This window comes from Seriola lalandi, unplaced genomic scaffold, assembly GCF_002814215.2.
Source record: "Seriola lalandi dorsalis isolate HSWRI2012SDOR001 ecotype SW California unplaced genomic scaffold, Sedor1 jcf7180002054293, whole genome shotgun sequence".
NCBI classification, from domain to species: domain Eukaryota; kingdom Metazoa; phylum Chordata; class Actinopteri; order Carangiformes; family Carangidae; genus Seriola; species Seriola lalandi.
The window spans coordinates 32,233-49,795 of NW_019524846.1; the positions used below are offsets into that span (position 1 = coordinate 32,233).

The following is a 17,563-nucleotide window of genomic DNA, read 5'->3' on the forward strand; positions in this document are numbered from 1 at the left end:
CCTGTCTTCCTCACTGAAATGCAGGTTGACCCTTGGCCTTTATTATATGGGAACCACTGAGCTGAATGAAAGTCACACTCTTATCTATCTGACACACAATTCCCCAGCAGATAACAGAACTCAGACCCATTCTGTCGTTATCTGTGTGGGAAGAAAGAGCAGCTTGGTGTCTGAACGCTGGTTAATAATCGTTGTATTGTAACAAAAACAATGGAGTAGAATTGAACGTGATGTTCTCCTGTTGGCATCAACACTGCCAGGGAAGGGAGCTTGATTTTACAATATACTAGACTATTATTGTCATGGTGTGGCGAGGAGTTCTGGATGCACCAATCCACGTAGAGATCCAGTTTCACGTCATATGTTTTATCTGCAGCTATAGGTTGAGAAAGTGACACATTGTGCTACTTTAAACGGACATTTTTCCTACTTGTTGATGGTTTGTGTGATAAAAGTGGGACTTTTTAGCTCTTGAATGATGATATGTGGGAGGTGAGTGAATTCAACTGGCAGCAACAATATGTTAATATGTGTGTAATAACTGTGTTTCAGCTGAGTTGTTTCATCTGACCATTGTCATGTCAAAAGCTGTCATGATTTTAGCATTTTCTCCAAACTCTTGTTCATGTCTGAGTGGAAAGAGACTTCTGAAAAACATTTCACCCCATTATATGTTGCACATAATCTCTACCCTGAAAGGGGAGTGATGGTGTTATTTTACTGCTGGATAAATCAGTCTAACCTTAAGATTTACATTGCTCATGTTTCACACAGTGAAAAACTATCAAAGTCCTCCAAGATTATTTGATTACATGGACGTGGTTTCTTTTGTTGGCTTCTCTAACATCCAATTTTCTTAGGGACACACAGCATGACAAAACAATATTATATATACGTACAACATAAGGGCCAACTTCCTTCTTGACTCACTTGTGTGTGTGAAGATGTTCTAAAACATAAAATGAATGCGCAACGGACAGATACAGAGATGGAGAGAATGACGTGTGTGTGTGTTTCCTGAGATTTTATACACCTCCAGATTTGCCGTTTTGATTTTCAGAGTGGAACACATACACATACCAAAAAACCCCCCCCAGCTCTCGCTTGTGCCTTCACCTCCTCTCAGATACTCATTTACTGCCTTTAAGCATTCTCCTAAAGATTCCACCTCACCAACTAATGACATTGATTGCGTCATACTTTCCAAGCGTTTTGTATGTGATGAGATGGTTTGTCACAGATTATCTGCAGGTTAACCAACCCAAACTGCCAAGTATGACTTTGTTCTTCCTGACATTCAACTTTTTAGTTACACAAATGAAGTAAAGTTTTGAGAAAATCACTAGCTTGCTTGTATTACTATAGATGCAAATTTCACAGTCTTGACTGGTATTTTGCATTCATTCTTTCTGTAAAGACAAACTACACATGCTGCACGTCTATGTTTTGTTTAAAATAACCTTTTTATTTTTGCTATTTACCTCTATGAGTCTAAAATGATTGCTCCTTTGTCAAAATCCAAAATTAATTAGTTAAACGTAGACAAGTCCTTACAACACTGGACCCTGATTGGCTAAGAAGAGCAGATTTAGAGATCAGGGTCAGCAGGAGAACAGCAGTTAGTAGAGACTTAGTGTTTTGCTCAAGGACACTTCAACATGTTAGGGCATTAATCTGCAGTGCCTTGCTGATACGAAATATAGCAGCCCTTTCTTATTAATACACACAATTACACAATACAGGAAAGAGTTCAACCTCTTTTTTTTTTTTTTTGCATGTACGGCCAGTGAAGCTTATGTGTTACTCTCTTTGAGTCACACGTTGGAACAGAAATCATCGATAAGACAAGCTGAAGTCTAGCTACTGATTATGCAACCTGCTGCTCTCCAACACCCCTAAAACACACAAATACTGCAGAATGACTGTGTAATGAAATGCTATGCTAAACTGGGCTAAATCTGTTGGTTTATCCAAATTTGTCGTTGTTTTTCCTTATAGTTGGATTGAAAACCACCTGAGGCAATGAATATATGAAACAGTGGGAATTCCCTGATATTCCCTGGTTTTCTCTGATAATATATCCACTTCCCTGTCTTTCCCTACCCTTCACAGTGTCGATATTCCCAGCAACTTTCCCCATAAGGAAAACGTCTCAAATCTCATATAGCTAGTCATATTCCTGAAATTCCAGGGGCAGAGCTGAGCCTGCTGTGCTCAGATACAACCAGCAACCGTGTACAGGGCTCAGCGTCTTGCTCAAGGCCATTCCAGTAACACACATGGTTGCTGATATACACACTTAAAAGTTTCAGGGCTCAAACCAGCTGAAGCTTCACAAAACCTCAACCTCACTTCCCACAGCTTTAAGTTTAAATGTTAAGAGGCCAGGCTGAGGACAGAGGGGCCTCTCTCATTCAGGTAATGCGATTAGAGATGCCTGGTGCCGCAGGAAGTGGTACCAGGCCCACTTTTAGATTTCTGACCTGAATCCCTGTAGCAAAAAATGGAATTGGTCCCAAACCTCCAAGCTGAAATTACAGGCAGTAGTGCCATACTGGATGTTATTCTACCAGAAGGAGTGTGTGCATGGAGGAGGGTGATCTGCTCTTACATAAAGTGGCGGTCCAAGAGTTTGAATATTTAAATAAGGACAAAGCCAACTGGACATCTGAGGAAAAACTAGGCCATGGAATTCAATTACACATGTGAGGGAAACACACACCCACACCCAAACACAAACACACACAAGGTCTCCATTGATTCCAAATTTATATCAGTAATTGAAACAAACTGACAGTCACAAATCAGTTCCGTGTCTAGACTGACTGACAAAGCTCTGTGACCTAAAACATCAGATACAGCCAGAACACAACACAACCCACACATACATGAGTCTACACCATCAACCGCATGGAAGGAAACATGAAGTTTCTGTTCAACCTGCATTTCCCACCAGTGATATAAACTAATTCATAAGTGCTGCCAAAATACAAAGAAGAGAAGACAAGAGCAATAACAACACAACAGCAACATCACATGAAAAAAGAAAAGTAAGAAGCAGGTGAGTTCCTCTTTCCATGTTTCTTATCTAAAAAGTGCAAGAGAGGGTCAGTAGAAAGAGCTGTGAATGTCTCCCATCAGAGTTAAAAGGGTATACACAGAAAGAAAGAAAGAAAGAAAGAAAGAAAAAAAGATGCGAGAACAGACCTACCACCGGTCTGGGCACTCTGATAGGTCTGGAGTGGGCGACCAAGCGAGCCAGGGTGTCCTCCTCACCCGGTCGGTCCACTACATGAGCGTCGTACGCCACCATGATGGACACCTCCTGCATCATCTTTGCTCCTGCTTGCCCCCAGCAGCAAGGAGGAGGAGAGGATGAAGAAGGAGGAGGAGGAAGAAAAGCGGTGGAGAGGGAAACAGAGGGGACTGCAGCTGACAGGTTTTGCTTCTCTCTGAGCTTGGAGGAGGCGACTGGCTGCTTTCAAGAGTCCCTCAAGGGCTGAGCCCCGCCCACTGAGAGGAGGAGGGGCAGGGGAGAGTGAGAGGGCAGTACAACACACCTGTTTGTCTCCCTCTCTCCCTCTCTGTAACGCTAGAAGTGTGTGACAAAGGAGGATGAGTTTGCTTTTTCCTCCTTTCCACTGAGCTCTCTCTCCACTGAGCTCTCTCTCTCTCTCTCTCTCTCTCTCTCTCTCTCTCTCTCTCTCTCTCTCTCTCTCTCTCTCTCTCTCTCTCTCTCTCTCTCTCTCTCTCGTAAATTCTCTCTTTAGGTTTTGTTTTTTTCTATTTCCTGCCGCTGGTAAAAATAGAGATAAAGGCCTGTTTACACATCTACACTGTGTGTGTTTATGTTTGTGTGTGTGTGAAGTTAAGTGAGATAGGAAGGAAGTTGTCAGATCAACCACAGTGACTTGTCGTTGACAGTTGCACATCGTTCCAACGGTAAAACCCAGGAAGTGAAGTGAAAGCAACTATCCTGGACAATGCCTGAATACTGTAGCATCCTCCCAAATATAAAACTAGCTGGTAACCTCTCAGGAAACATTCCCTCTGGGGGGAAATGCATCAACAACAGTGGGTTTGTGTTTCTCTTATTTCACGTCTTTTTATGCTACTGTGTTTTCTCACAAACACATGTGGCTCCATGATGGAGGTCCATTTGGAGAATTGTCTCCATAAGAAAAGAAACAAGTTAAGAGTCATGTAAGGTATATTTGTCTGTGACACAGTAAGGTGACTTGTCTTTCTTTACAGAACCCTGGAATTGCTAGTTTCTGATACGTTCTGCAGCTCCAGTTATGCATTAAGTGCAGTTTGCCTGTCATCTCCTTTATGTAACTACTGTGCAAATACGAGTACCTGACTAATTTACAATGGTGTGCACAATTTTGTGAGGGGCAGCTTTGTGTGGACAATTCTTCGCCACTAAGCACATGCACACAGCAGGAGTGTGTTTAAAAAGAAGACAGTGGTAGGAAATAGAAACTTAATAAATAATAACAATAATATTCAGCAGGTCCATGTAATGTTAACACGATTGTGTTTCACTGAAGAAAAGTAATGGCAGCAGATACAATGTTTACTTAGCAAACATGTGTGACATGATCTAAACAAAATCAGTCCGATGAATTAATGATGAGGCAATTGGTTTTCTACTCAAACACCCCACAGAAATTATCCAGGTCTGTCAATTCTGTTGAGACGGTCAACTTATCACCATCAACCATAAGCTGTAAAACTCCACTATGGCAGCCACCACCTGTGCTGCATCATCCGAATGCCCTCTACATCTCTCTCTTAACCTTTTTAGTTTCTGTTTCTGTTAAATTTCTCTAACTCTCAATGCTTCTAATATGTCTGGGACTTTATTGCGCTTTAAAACTGTCTTTACAGCCTCTGAGTCTTCATCCATCCATGTAAGTCTTAGTCTGGGACTCTGTATCTTTCCTTCTCTCTAAATTATTCTGTCAGTCTCTCTACACACATCCCTCTCTCTTCTTTCTCCATGGTCTGTTAAATGTTTAGCTTTTCTGTTGGGAGGGATTTGGTAAAAACGGGATTAATCAGTCAAACCCTGAGCAGCAAATGAATGTACAACGTTTCTCTCCTTTTTTTTTCTTTTCTTAGAGTCCTAAAAAGTCATCACTCCAGCTGCGGTCCGGTGGATGTTTAAGAAGGCAGAGAAATTCAAATTCTTCCCATAATCCCCAGAAAGGCTAAGCCACCCTACTACCCGTTGTGTTCATCAAGCCAAGGTGCCAGTGAATTCTTTCGCTGTTTTAAGCAGCTTACAGAGTTCAGCTGATCCGATTTAGACGTCGGCAGAGAAAAATATGTAAAAGGGGGCTGGAGAGAGAGCAAAGTGGCTCAGACAGGCTGGTTTTCCCTTCTTCTGTGATGGCAGTTGAGCATGGCAGGTCCTCCAACACTCTTCCAAAGAAAGTACTGTAGCCACTGTCTCCCTTAATCTAGAAGCCACATCATGTACAAATGATTACAGCTTGATTTGCTAAGGGTGAAAAGAGGGGGGAGAATCCTGCTCTCCTTCAATCCTTTCATGTCTTATCCCAGCTTCCCAGACGGTAGATGTTTGTAGAAGTGTAGTTCTGGTATCAACATCAGCCTTGCCAGTCTGTTGCCAACAAATTGGTGCTGTTTGGTCCAAAGATGCTTTTAGTCACTTTTACTAGCTAAAATCAACAGGCAGCCTGGAAAAATCATTCATTCCACCTGACCTGGAAATCGTGTGTGTGGTAACATCTTGTGTGGTGGAGTGTGTTATGTATGGCATGGAGCAGTGACAAGTAAAGTAGGGATAATCGATTAGCAGATCATAATTATTCAACAATAATTTTGATAATTGAATATTGAATATCTTTTGATCTTATTTGAAGACACTACCTTGGAATCTGGGAAGTTATGACTGGCATTTCCCTGTATTTCATGTTATGGGAGGTCAGGGTGGGGTGTGATGTGGTGTATGAAGGTTGTAGTATGGTGATAGATAACGTGGCACAGCATCCTGACTTGTGAGGCTTTGTGACATGATGCGATATCGCTAGATGCAGCATGACATGGTTGGATATGTGATGTGATGTGATGTGATGTGATGTTGTGCTGTGCAATGTGGCAAGTCACAAGCTGCTGTGACATGTTGTTATCTGTCAGTGAGCCGGTGTGGGTTGGCTGGATGGTCAGTGGTAAAAATAGAGAAAAGTGAAGAGGAGTGCACAGAAAACCAAGACTCTTTCTCCTCTTAGTCATTTTCATTAGGCCCCGCCTCTCCTCTCCTTCTGACTGACTTGCTCCATATACTTTTATCCACAGGGAATGTTCTATTTTAAAAGTTAAAAGAATGACTGGTTGAAAAACATGACAGTAGAAAGAATATGCTTTTGAGAGGATGAAGTCAAAGAGGCACATGCAATGTTTTGATATGCAAGACATTCCTATTAAGATGTGTTCAGTATTTGCATTTCTCTCTCTATTCTGTTTAAGGTGGTGTCTTGGTCAAATTCACTTTAATATGCTACCAAGAATCCAACACTATCTGACTTATGGCTCTTCCCAGGATTCCTACAGGGTGACTAAATGTTGTGATCCAAACAGACTCAAAGAATTCAACACTCAGTTTATGTATACGTGCTTGTGTGTGTGTGTGTGTGTGTGTGTGAGAGTGAGAGACAGAGAGAGAGATAAAGGTGCCAAGAAAAGAGTGGCCAAGCCAAAACCTCAGCAGAGAAAGCTTGTGTAAGGCAGAGAAAAAGTGTGAAAAATAAATACGCCAACGCATGAGGAAAGTGAGGAGCAGCAGGGGAGTGAAAAATCAGCAGGGGATGATCAAGAGATGAGAGGAGTGAGAGACGAACTGTCTCTATGTGCCCTGTGGTTAAGTCATCTCATCAGACAGACTACCTGGTTTCATGATGAATTCATTTAGTCAGTTGCTTCTAGTGTGTGTGTGTGTGTGTGTGTGTGTGTGTGTGTGTGTGTGTGTGTAGTATCGGAAATGCCTCTGGTACTGCCTAAAATACTGTATCGTGAAATGGCGAGTGCGTGAGATCTGCTACCACATAATTAATTAATAGACTTTATAGTTTCACACTTGGATAAATCAGCACTTTTCCTGGAAATCAATTATTTTTCACTGCTCCAAAACAGTGGCCTACACAGGTTGCACTGTGCAGCTACTGGAGCAGTGAAGAAGAGTTGATTCCCAGTAAATAGTGCAATGGTGGCCATTAGCAAAATGTCTGCAATTTGGGAATATTTTACACTGGAAAGTCCCACTACTAAAGCAACATGTACAGTATGTGAGCCTTTAATTTCTAGGGGAGGAGTGTTAGGACAATTAGTGTAGGAAGTGTTATTCATTCTTAGATTTATTCTTTTAATGATTGACTGTCAAATTAGATAATAAAGGAAAGATTCTATGGCGTTCGTTTTTGTTTTTTTTGTTTTTTTTTTAACGCAACGGTATTGGATGGGCATTCGGTGTTGGCCAATGCACAAGTTCAGGTGTTGGAATTGGTATTGGAAAGTTAAAAAGAGAGAGAGAGAGAGAGAGAGAGAGAGAGAGAGAGAGAGAGAGAGAGAGAGAGAGAGAGAGAGACATTTACAGTCGATAATCCTGTAAATGTGTTAGTCCACACAGACAGGTGACAAATTATAGGGAAAACCAAGTGCAGATGCTTTTATACAGAGCACAAGAGGTCACTGAATGGTTTGATGAGTGTGAAAATCATATGACTCATATGCTACGGCCTTCAGTCACTTGATTACAATCCAGTCAATGCTGAAGGGAGATTTTGGGCCAATCTGTTTGAATGTGTTCATGCCTGCTAAAGTGTGTGCATTAGTGAGTGTGTACATTACATGTTCCAAAGTGTGTCAAGTCAAGTCAGTTTTGTTAATATAGCACATTTCATATGGCAGGTGTAAACTCAAAATGCTTTAAAAGCAAGAATACATCATACATGACAAAATATAAAATAGCACGTGTGCTCTTGTGCAACATGACACTCAACATGTTATAGTGCTGCAGGATTGTGCAAGAGTACCAAAATGCTACTAAACCACCAGAGATAAATAGTGAGTCACAGTGCAGGATATCCTGTGTGTAGAAAAGCATAGAAATACACCCCAACATGCACGGATCATAAGCATTTAAGAGCCATGTGTCCTGCCAACAAGCTCTTGAATATGCCACAACCTCACAACCTGCTCTGCATTGTAAGCTTTTCTGGATGAAAAATGACCTGAAATGTAAAATATCAACTGTATGTAGATACAGAGAGACATGAACAGAGAGTGTGAAGGGGGGAGAAAGAGAGAAGGGAGGAGGAAGGCTGATTATCTCTTCCATCTGTCTCTGTCAACTCTTTCCTTCCTCTATCACTACGCACACTGCTGACACACACATACACAGACACACACAATATCCTATACTCTGTGTACTGCTTTTGGTCTCTGGTGACCGAAGCAAATTCCCTAAATGCCAGCAGCCTCATTAAGGTCAATAGGAGGATGATAATGTGTGTGTGTGTGTGTGTGTGTGTGTGTGTGTGTGTGTGTGTGTGTGTGTGTGTGTGTGCACGCGTGCATGTAAAGGAATTTTAGCGAACACACAGCCTAGTAAGCTTTGGGGAAAACTATGACTACCATTCATGGAATCAATCTTTTATCTGGTATTGTCAGATTTCAGTCCAGACCAATGAACTACAATGTACAAGACGGACCGATAAAAGCAGAGGAAAGAAGAAGCAACGAAAAAAAATACAGCAGATTGCAAAACTGACAACATGGCATGAAAGAATGTAGTAATTATCTGAGACATTATCCTTCCCTGACGGTCAGGCTTCTCCAACACAGCACAGATCCCACCCACAGTGTATCCACCTCATAAAAGCTTTTACATTTAATGATACTGTGGCAGATCCTTCCTGCTGCACAGGAAGTAATGTCTTTTATGGTTCTGGCTTGTTTGGAATTACCAGAATAAGAAGAACAGTGACACTCTCCTTGCCTAAAGAAACAAAGAAAGTGCTTATGCTGAAGATAAGAGCAACCTTTAGCAACAGATAGTCCAAGAAAATCAAGGTGTTATAGTCTCACCTCGTTTTTTTTGACTGAGAGCTAATATGTCAGTGCAGTTCAAATAAAACAAGTGGTAACCCTACTCTGGGCACTGAATTCATAGACAGAAAAGATATGAAAACCATAATGACACCAATAAAGATCAGTCAACATAAACCATGACACCTGGGATACTGTAACCACAAGGTCCCCACAGAAACAAGAGCTGTACTTGACATGCTCCTGGACCTCTGACCACTCTGGTTTTTGTATCTCAGTGGGACATACCGAGAAAGGAATTCTTCATTGTGTTGCTCAGACTCATAAAATAATCCCAGTCACTCCAGGAATGACTTGTGTGCATTTGTACACACTTGTACAACACTTTTGGGTTTTCACAATGCGAAACTGAGGACATTCTTCAGAGGGAGGACATTTTGGACATTCTTTCACTTTATCAACAGAGTGTTTGAGGGTTAGGTGTTGAATTTAAAGTGAGAGATATTGGGCTTAGAGTTAGCGAATGCATGTGTTTGTTTGTGGAGCTCCTTACCTTAATGTTGCAGGCCTGCTCCATAAGCCTTCGGGCGTTCTCTGCAGCTCTGTAGCGTTTAGGGAGCTGGACTCTGAAGAACTTGAGAGCCCCTTCAAAATCTGCCTGCAAAAGGTCCTCTTTAGATGTCTGGAGCAACACATGAGGAGGTGGGAGGAGAGGGGAGGTGGTGGTGGAGACAGACAAACAAGGGATGTCAGATGTGAAGAGCAGGGTAACCTCCAACAGATTGTTCTCCCCAGTTGATGGCTGTCATTACATTTCTAGATTCAAGGAGAACGGACTTACAAGGCTATTAACTGCACGACTTGATGAAGGTTACATTGATTCGTGTGAGACATGATTGGTTTTATTTAGTTAAGTCACATTTAACCAATCAAGTGCAGAATGACCTCTGGAAAAAAATTTAAAAAAACAATCACATTTGTGTGACATATTTTCCCTGATGACAAAGAGCAGGGAGAAAAGATAATGTTATAACTCTGCTACAATTCTGCCCTTGAAAGATGAACACATTTATAGGAGATTCATAATTTTTGAGTCAGACAAAGCCAATCCAGTTTCTTGTGTAACTGCATGATACAACTTCTATAATGGCCCCTGGCTCTAATGTCAATTTCTTACATTATCCTTAAAGCTGCCGGAACCTCTGAACATAAACTTAGCAAACAAGCCTCTGATAGGAAAGTTAACTGTCTAAGTTAATCTCCTAACATTAAGTAATGAAGCTGTGATTGAGCAATGCACTAAACCTCTAGCTATTGCAGTGCAGCTGACTCAGTAGCCGATAGCATTAGACAGGCATTTTACTGGGCAACCCTCAGCGTGAATAAGTCAAACTATATGGATGTAGAGACAGTGACTTTCAGAGAAGCATGGCGTTTAATCAGTAATTGTTAGAAACCAATATCACCATCTTGTGGTATTGAGACGCACGGACACTGGAATCTATCCAGTAATATTATTTACATCAGAATGTGTGAACAAATATTAGGGTCTATTAGTCCAAGGGCAAGTCTTTTCTGTCAGCTGAAGGAGGCTCTGGGAACAGCTACTATTAAATTCTAGGCAATTTTTCATAGGAATATATTCAGGCAAGATTCAGGGTTTATGTCAGAAAGCAGAACAGGCTAATGCTCTTTTCAAAGTAAACTTTTCAGCATTTTAAGGGGGAGCATAATTTGCATGCTTCAATTTCAAAGGACATCAAGAGTCAGAGATCAAAGCATCATCATAACAGATGCAATAAATATTGCTTTGGCCAGACTCAGAAGTGGAAAAACGGACGCTGCTTTTTCGGAGACGCTTCTCCCATCCTCTGTCTTCAGCAGTAGCTTGTTCCATTATGAACAAAAGTCAAACTAACAACCAACTCCTTTATAACTCTAAACCAACCATCCACGCATTCTCATTTATACAGCAACTTTTTACCAACCCCACCCCCCGCCTCTCACCGCCAGCAGCCTGGGGACGAAGAGCCGGTGTCCCATCCCAAGGAGACCCATCACCCTGCAGAACGAGTCCGCTGAGGCCTGACTGCTGTGGGCCCCATCTTCTTCCTTTCCCTCTCCATCCTCCACCGCCCTGCGCACTGCTGGAAGATGGGGCAGATGGGGGGTCAGGGTCGGTATAGGGGGAGGAGAGGCCGGAGGGGACGATGGAGGAGATGGTGGTGGGGTGGGACAGGGTGAGGGGCGGTCCCGCTCCGGGGCCAGGGTGGCAGATGACTCCAGCGTGTCGTCCAAATGTTCCAGTGGGTTTCCCGGTTGTTGGAGGAGAGTTGGAGGAGGGGTGGAATGGTGGCAGTCGAGTTGGTCTGTGTGGTCAACTTAGGTGGGCTGAGATTTGTTTTGAGATCAATGTCTAGCCAAACTGGCTGAGTCCTGGTGACCAAGGGGACTGGCCTTCTGGGAGGAGAAGCTAATAATGCCACATCCAACAGTGTCACAACAGACTGATGTTCAGGACGCCAGCTACGAAAGAAGCAAATAGCCACTTATTGGAACACACGGCCACTCAGCAGGCACAGCCCAGGCATGCAATGTTAAGCCTGATCCAGTTCATCTGGACAGGATAGAATTTGGACAAGTGGACAAGACGTCGGTGGCGGCCACTCAGCTTGTACCACTGTCAGAGCCCAGAAACGGCCACCAGGTACGATAAAATAACAGTCAGAAAGTGATCTATTGAAGCTGCTTTCGGCATTATGCTGAGTCCTCCAGCTACCTGCCAGACTCACTTTGAAATCCAGTCACACTACCCACTCTCATCTTCCCCTTCCAAACTCCCCCAACCAATTCCAATCCAGTATGCTGTTGCCTGGCAACAAAGCTGCTCAACACGTGGGCTGCTCCGGCAAACAGCAGCGATGGATAAGTACTCCACCTTTTTTATTTTTCCTCCGTTGATAGACTTCAAAGACGAAGAGAAAATCCTCTCAGTCTGCACGACTGAGTGGCCTTAATGCTCAAGGCTCGGTGCAAGTGAGATGACACATCAAAGCCCTGTTTCCAAATGGCAGGCTGCACCTGGTATGACGCTGACAGGATTTTAGCTTTCTTTGAAATGTAAAATGGACTGAAATAACTGTATGAATCCTTTTATCTGAAGAGCCCGAGTCTAAGACTGAGCAGACGTCCTGACAACATGGCAGAAGCAGAGGAGATGTGGTCTGTTTGCATCGCAGTGTGGCACTTTCCTGGCTTCAGGGGAGGAGGATGCACTGCATGTTTGTATTGGTTTATGGCTGAGTGGATGCTGAACTCGATGAGTCAGATTCAAGGCAGCTATGCATGAGGTTGGAGAGAGGTAGTAAAACAGAACAAGCTGTCTGCCATAAGCAAGTAAGTCTCTCTGTTTCTTTGTTCTTCCTCTTCACTGATGTAACCCTCCGATCTGAGCTCTGTCCAGTTCCAACCTGGTCCAGTCAATAGCTCCAGCATGGACTCCAGCGTCTGTCCCTCCGGCAGATTTCCGTGAGCAGCAGCCAAGCATCCGGTCTGTATCAATTAGTAGATCCTTTAGATGGTAAGCCAGCTCCTTCAGATGGAGAGTCACTTCTGCTTTTCAACAACACAGGCTAAATGGTTGAGTGTTTGCATGAGTGTGTGTGCTATCAGGACTGATGGTCCTGGCCAGCTGGGGTGAGGCAAGGCAAAGAAACCAGTGTTTCCCGTCCGCTGCCTCTCTCTTTTTCACTGTCTCTGCCTTCCTCGCGCTCTCTACCCCCCCCCCAACCTTTGTGATGCTAACAGCTAACAGCTAGCAGGGGCGGCTCCGTTGCAGAGGTCTGGGTGGTGAACAGAGGTAGCGTGTTGGAGAAACACATAGCCAGCCAACAGAGAAGAGGAGAAGGCGGAGGTAGAGGAGTAGGAGGTAAAGAAGAGAGAGAACGAGGAACTGAGGGAGAGAAGAGGTTCCAAGCAGGCATCCATGAGAGGTAAAGTTGAAGAAGAAAGAAAATTAAAAAAAAAAAAAAAACAAGAACGCAGAGCTTTTCTGCTCCAATTCCAGATTGCTAACGCTATAGCTTACGCTCCTGTTGTGATGTGGATGGCGACTGCTAAGCAGGAGAGGGAGGGAGGTGAACACAGATGGAGGGAGGGGTGATGAGAGCGGAGAGGAGAGCAGGATGGATGGAGGAGGGAGGAGGGAGCCTCAGGGGAGAATGCCGTCATGCCTGGCCAATGGGAAGCAGGCACTGGAAACCCCTTCTTCCCTCCTCACATCCTCATTTGTTCTCCATTCCCAACCATCGCATCCACCACATCTTTCTCTCTCTGCCACACAGAATACATTATTGCTAAAACACAGAGCGGGAGGGCTTTTTAAAACCAGTCATGTATGATTCATTTAGAGAGTATACTAGCATTACTGTGTCATATATTTATACCATATTATTACATTTATTATCATTATCATTAATATCCTGAGCCAATCTGCAAAATTGGATTTCCTTTTTTTGAGTTGAAAATGTATTCCTGTGGTAATGTATACTGTGCAGTTGTTTTATATAGGAAAAATAAATATTAGATCAGGATTCAAATTTGGCAGGAAATCACTGTGAAAGAACTGGTTTTGGGGGTAAAACAAACTCAACTAATAAGTTCACTATTTTTCTGCCTCCTGATCTTCTAGCTGCCCATTTTTACATCACTATCTGTAAACTGTATCTATAAAAAACTAAATGAATGGATAAATAATATAATAAAATAAATAATAAAAATAAATTGGTGTACTAATTAATAATGGGCTGGACACACTGATGGCTATCAGCGCATCAGGTTAAAAACTTCATAACATGCACTTTTCCCCCGTCATTAATTCCTGTCATTAACACAATGTTGTTAAAAGTGTCAAAGTGATTTAACATGAAAAATAATTAAAAGGAAATTACTGCAACTGTACTGCACTGTACTGAGACCTGGACAACATAATGAGACAAACAAGGCATCATCACCGAGTGTTTTTTCTTCTTCACTGAGTCTTTAGGTTTCAGCATGAATTCCACAATGACTGTCCAATCAAATTAATGTCCACACCGAACAACCAGACACTGACCCGCAGGATGACGCAGTCATTGCCAAAACTCATTGATCCACCTCACCACAACCATATCCGATAACACAACAAGTAGTAAATCCATACCACTCTGCTCCGATAGCGAAAACATGTGGTTTGTTTGGAAATAATTTAAAACTCAAGTGAACACAAGAGCTTTTTTAATTTTCTTTAAATAATGTCACTAAAATCAAGAGTAATTTTAAAGAAAATGTAATGTTTTTTTATTTTGTGTTTTTTATGCTAGGTCTGTCCATTTATTGTTCAGTATATGCGCCTATTTGTATTATCAAAAAACATCCAAAAGTTCTTTGGATTTTCTGATTCTAAATGAAATATCTCATCATCTATGAGGGAACCTGCAAAAAAAAACTCTGCAGCTGCTGTAACTGTATGTATGTTTGTATGTATGGGTTAATAAGTTAGTAACTTCAGTTGAGGGTGCAAATTGAAAACACAATTTAAATTCATCTAGTTCATATACTGCTAAAAACACATACATTAATAGTAAAATTACAAATTGAAAGGTATCACATAAATCCAAGTCGATAAATAACTCCCCCACAACACAAAAGCACAGACACATGTATTATTCTGCTCAGAATCTGGTCACTGTGATCCAGACTGGCAGCTGTTGAGACACATAAGGCATCACATTCAACTTTGATGTTTTAGCACAATTAGTCCTTAGACATTTGTCTTATTTGTCTCGAAGGACTCTTTACTGCCAGATGAAGTTTCTAATTTGATCACTAGGGGGCGAGGAATGCCAACAAACTAACTGTCTACCTATACCCATCACATCAGACCTCAGACTGAGCGCACCTCCTCACACACAATGCCTCTCCTGCACAATCATGCGTCCTTGCAAAGTGCTTTGGACTTTGTATAACAATCTCACTATTAACAGTTCTAATAAACTGCTCATTAAATCAGAAAAATGTCATGTGCAATTAATGTACAAAAATCCAGATGGATTTATCTTTGGTGCACAAAACAAAATTAATATGACATTACATAAACAATGTATTTAATAAGTAAAGCTTTGTCCTTTATTGAAGCAAAGTGGATCTAAAACTAGATATAATCCAGGCAGATATCAAGGAAATTGGATTTTTGACATCATAACTTCATACAGGAGTTAATCTAAACAGAGGGTTACAAATAAATGAATAGCTGAGCAAGTACTAACCTTGAGCAAGGCCAGGGCTACGTTGAAGATGATGTTCAGACCCTAGAAGAGAGAGGGCAATTAGATGTGAATACAGAAGTTGAGAGAATAATTCCATGCTCATGTGTATCAGCAGGTTTTAAAATTCTGGCGGCTAACTGTTTTAGCACATGAGTATCTGTCAGTGTACTTATTTTTGATTACACTGAAACTGAACTTATGCCCATACTGACACCAGTCCGTTCATACAGATGAGATGCTCTGCTGCAGAGGCACTTTTAACAACAACAAAAAAGAAACAAGATTGTCAAAAATCTGCAGTGCAACGAAAGTCATCACTGTCTGGGTAAGAGATGTGACCTCTAAGTGACATTCTCTACTTTGTACAGTCAGTAAAACATTCAGCAGAAAAGTTGAAATGGCAAGGACAGAGCAAGGAAGAGAACATAAGATAGAGTGAAGTCCTTAAAATAACATACTTCAAAGATGTTTGCATATTTTTCTTACAGACCAGAAGATATCTGACTTGAAACATATTAGCTATTTAAATTATAACAGCCAGTCACAATTACCTTACCAACATTCATCTACTGATGTCAAAAATGTCCACACAGCATACTTGGCATATTGATTTTATTGCACAGTATTTCTTTGTTGGTTAAATTGTTTACTGCATAAGCCATAAATATCAGTTATTGCTGAAAACTGTTTCACAGATGAAACTTATATCATTAATATAACTAAATGTAAGGATGATATTGCTGAAGCACAAAGGAATGTCTGTAACAATACAAAGCACAGAGAGGTAGTGCAAAACAAAACAAAAAAACACAAAAGAAAAACAAAGCTGAAACTTCACTATTTTTTTAAATTTATTTCATTTATTATGTTTCTATATAAATCACAAATCATTGTGTTGTGTAGATTATTGTATTAAGAAGGCGTCCACAGCTACATGTACATAAATGCTGTAATACTATGTTTTTTCCTCCCTCTCTTCTGTTTATACAATGATTGTGATTTTGACACAGAGAGAAAGAAAATGTAAAGCTGATGTCAGCACTGCATGGGAACACCCGTCTCCTTGGTCTCCGTGACAACCAGTTCACATGGCAACACAGAGCTAAAAATATCTGGACAGTTCTAAAAATAACTGGAGAAAGAGAAAAGAAGGGGAGCTCTGCCTTCATACTCCTGTCTTTGCATGCCTCAAGATGGTGCTATAGTGCTGAGACAGGATCAAAGGTGCGTATGAGAGAAAGACAGATAATCTCAGAGCATGTGTATCCAAGCAAGACAGATGCATGGGGAGAAAGAGATAAATATACAGAGAGGGGAGATATGATGACATAGGCTGGGAAGGCAGTGGGAGAATAAACAGAGGGATGTGTGAAGGTTCAAGACTAAATGATGAGTGCAAAAAAGTTTCACAAACGACCTGAAAAACCTTCATGTGATATCAAGGTGTGAGTCAGGGACTCTCCGTCAATCAGTTGTCTCTTGTATCAGTGGTAAAACACAAGACTAAATAAAAGTCCTGTAGCAAGTGACTGACTATTTCAAGATATGAAGTAGTACAGAGTTGTTGAATTACAAGAAATAAAGAAATTAATATTTTGGTAGGAAAATGAGGTTGAGAGGAAATATGAATGATCAAAATCAAAACTATTAAGGTGACCTCATCAAGGGAAAACAGCAGCTGACTGACAAAGTATGAAATTGATCAATAAAAGGACAGAACAGGTATAAAGAAAAAACTGAAAATAGGAGAATGATGAAAGTAAAAAAATCCAAATCAGAAGCAAACAAGTAAAGGTGATGATGAAGAGAAAAGAGAGAATAAAGAAGGAGAGCAGAGAGGGAGGCAGGAGATGAGAATTCTGGTTTAATGAGCAGATTCTCATCATGCGGCTCATTGGGTGAGAAAGACCTGGGAAACTTTTAATTGTTCTGCCTGCGGCCAATAGGCGAACAGAGGGGAGAGAGGGATCGAGAAAGGGAGGGGAAGTGGAAAAAAAGTGGGGGAGGAAGGCAGAAAGAGAGAGAAGGGTGTAGGAAGTTCTGATAGCTTTATGACTTGATTCTGATGTTTTATGTAATATGTTGTTCTGACAAGTGATGCTGGTGTTTGTCAATTCCTTCCGCTTTTACATTTAAGGCTGTAAAAAAGGTGATGCAGGTCAGAACAGAACAGAACCTGTTGG

At 41.5% G+C, this 17,563-nt stretch overlaps 1 protein-coding gene across 3 annotated transcripts in view; it reads right to left on the reverse strand.

Moving 5' to 3' along the window:
- The window catches only part of rabgap1l (RAB GTPase activating protein 1-like), a 113,574-nt gene that overhangs the window by 12,863 nt on the left and 83,148 nt on the right, over window positions 1-17,563 (reverse strand). For all 3 annotated transcript variants that reach the window (XM_023406019.2, XM_023406017.2, XM_023406018.2), the window contains exons 18-19: window positions 15,381-15,422; window positions 9,629-9,757 (exon numbers count right to left, since the gene is read on the reverse strand). In XM_023406019.2, coding sequence (XP_023261787.1) covers window positions 9,629-9,757; window positions 15,381-15,422 — 171 coding nt within the window. The remainder of the gene's footprint in view (window positions 1-9,628; window positions 9,758-15,380; window positions 15,423-17,563) is intronic.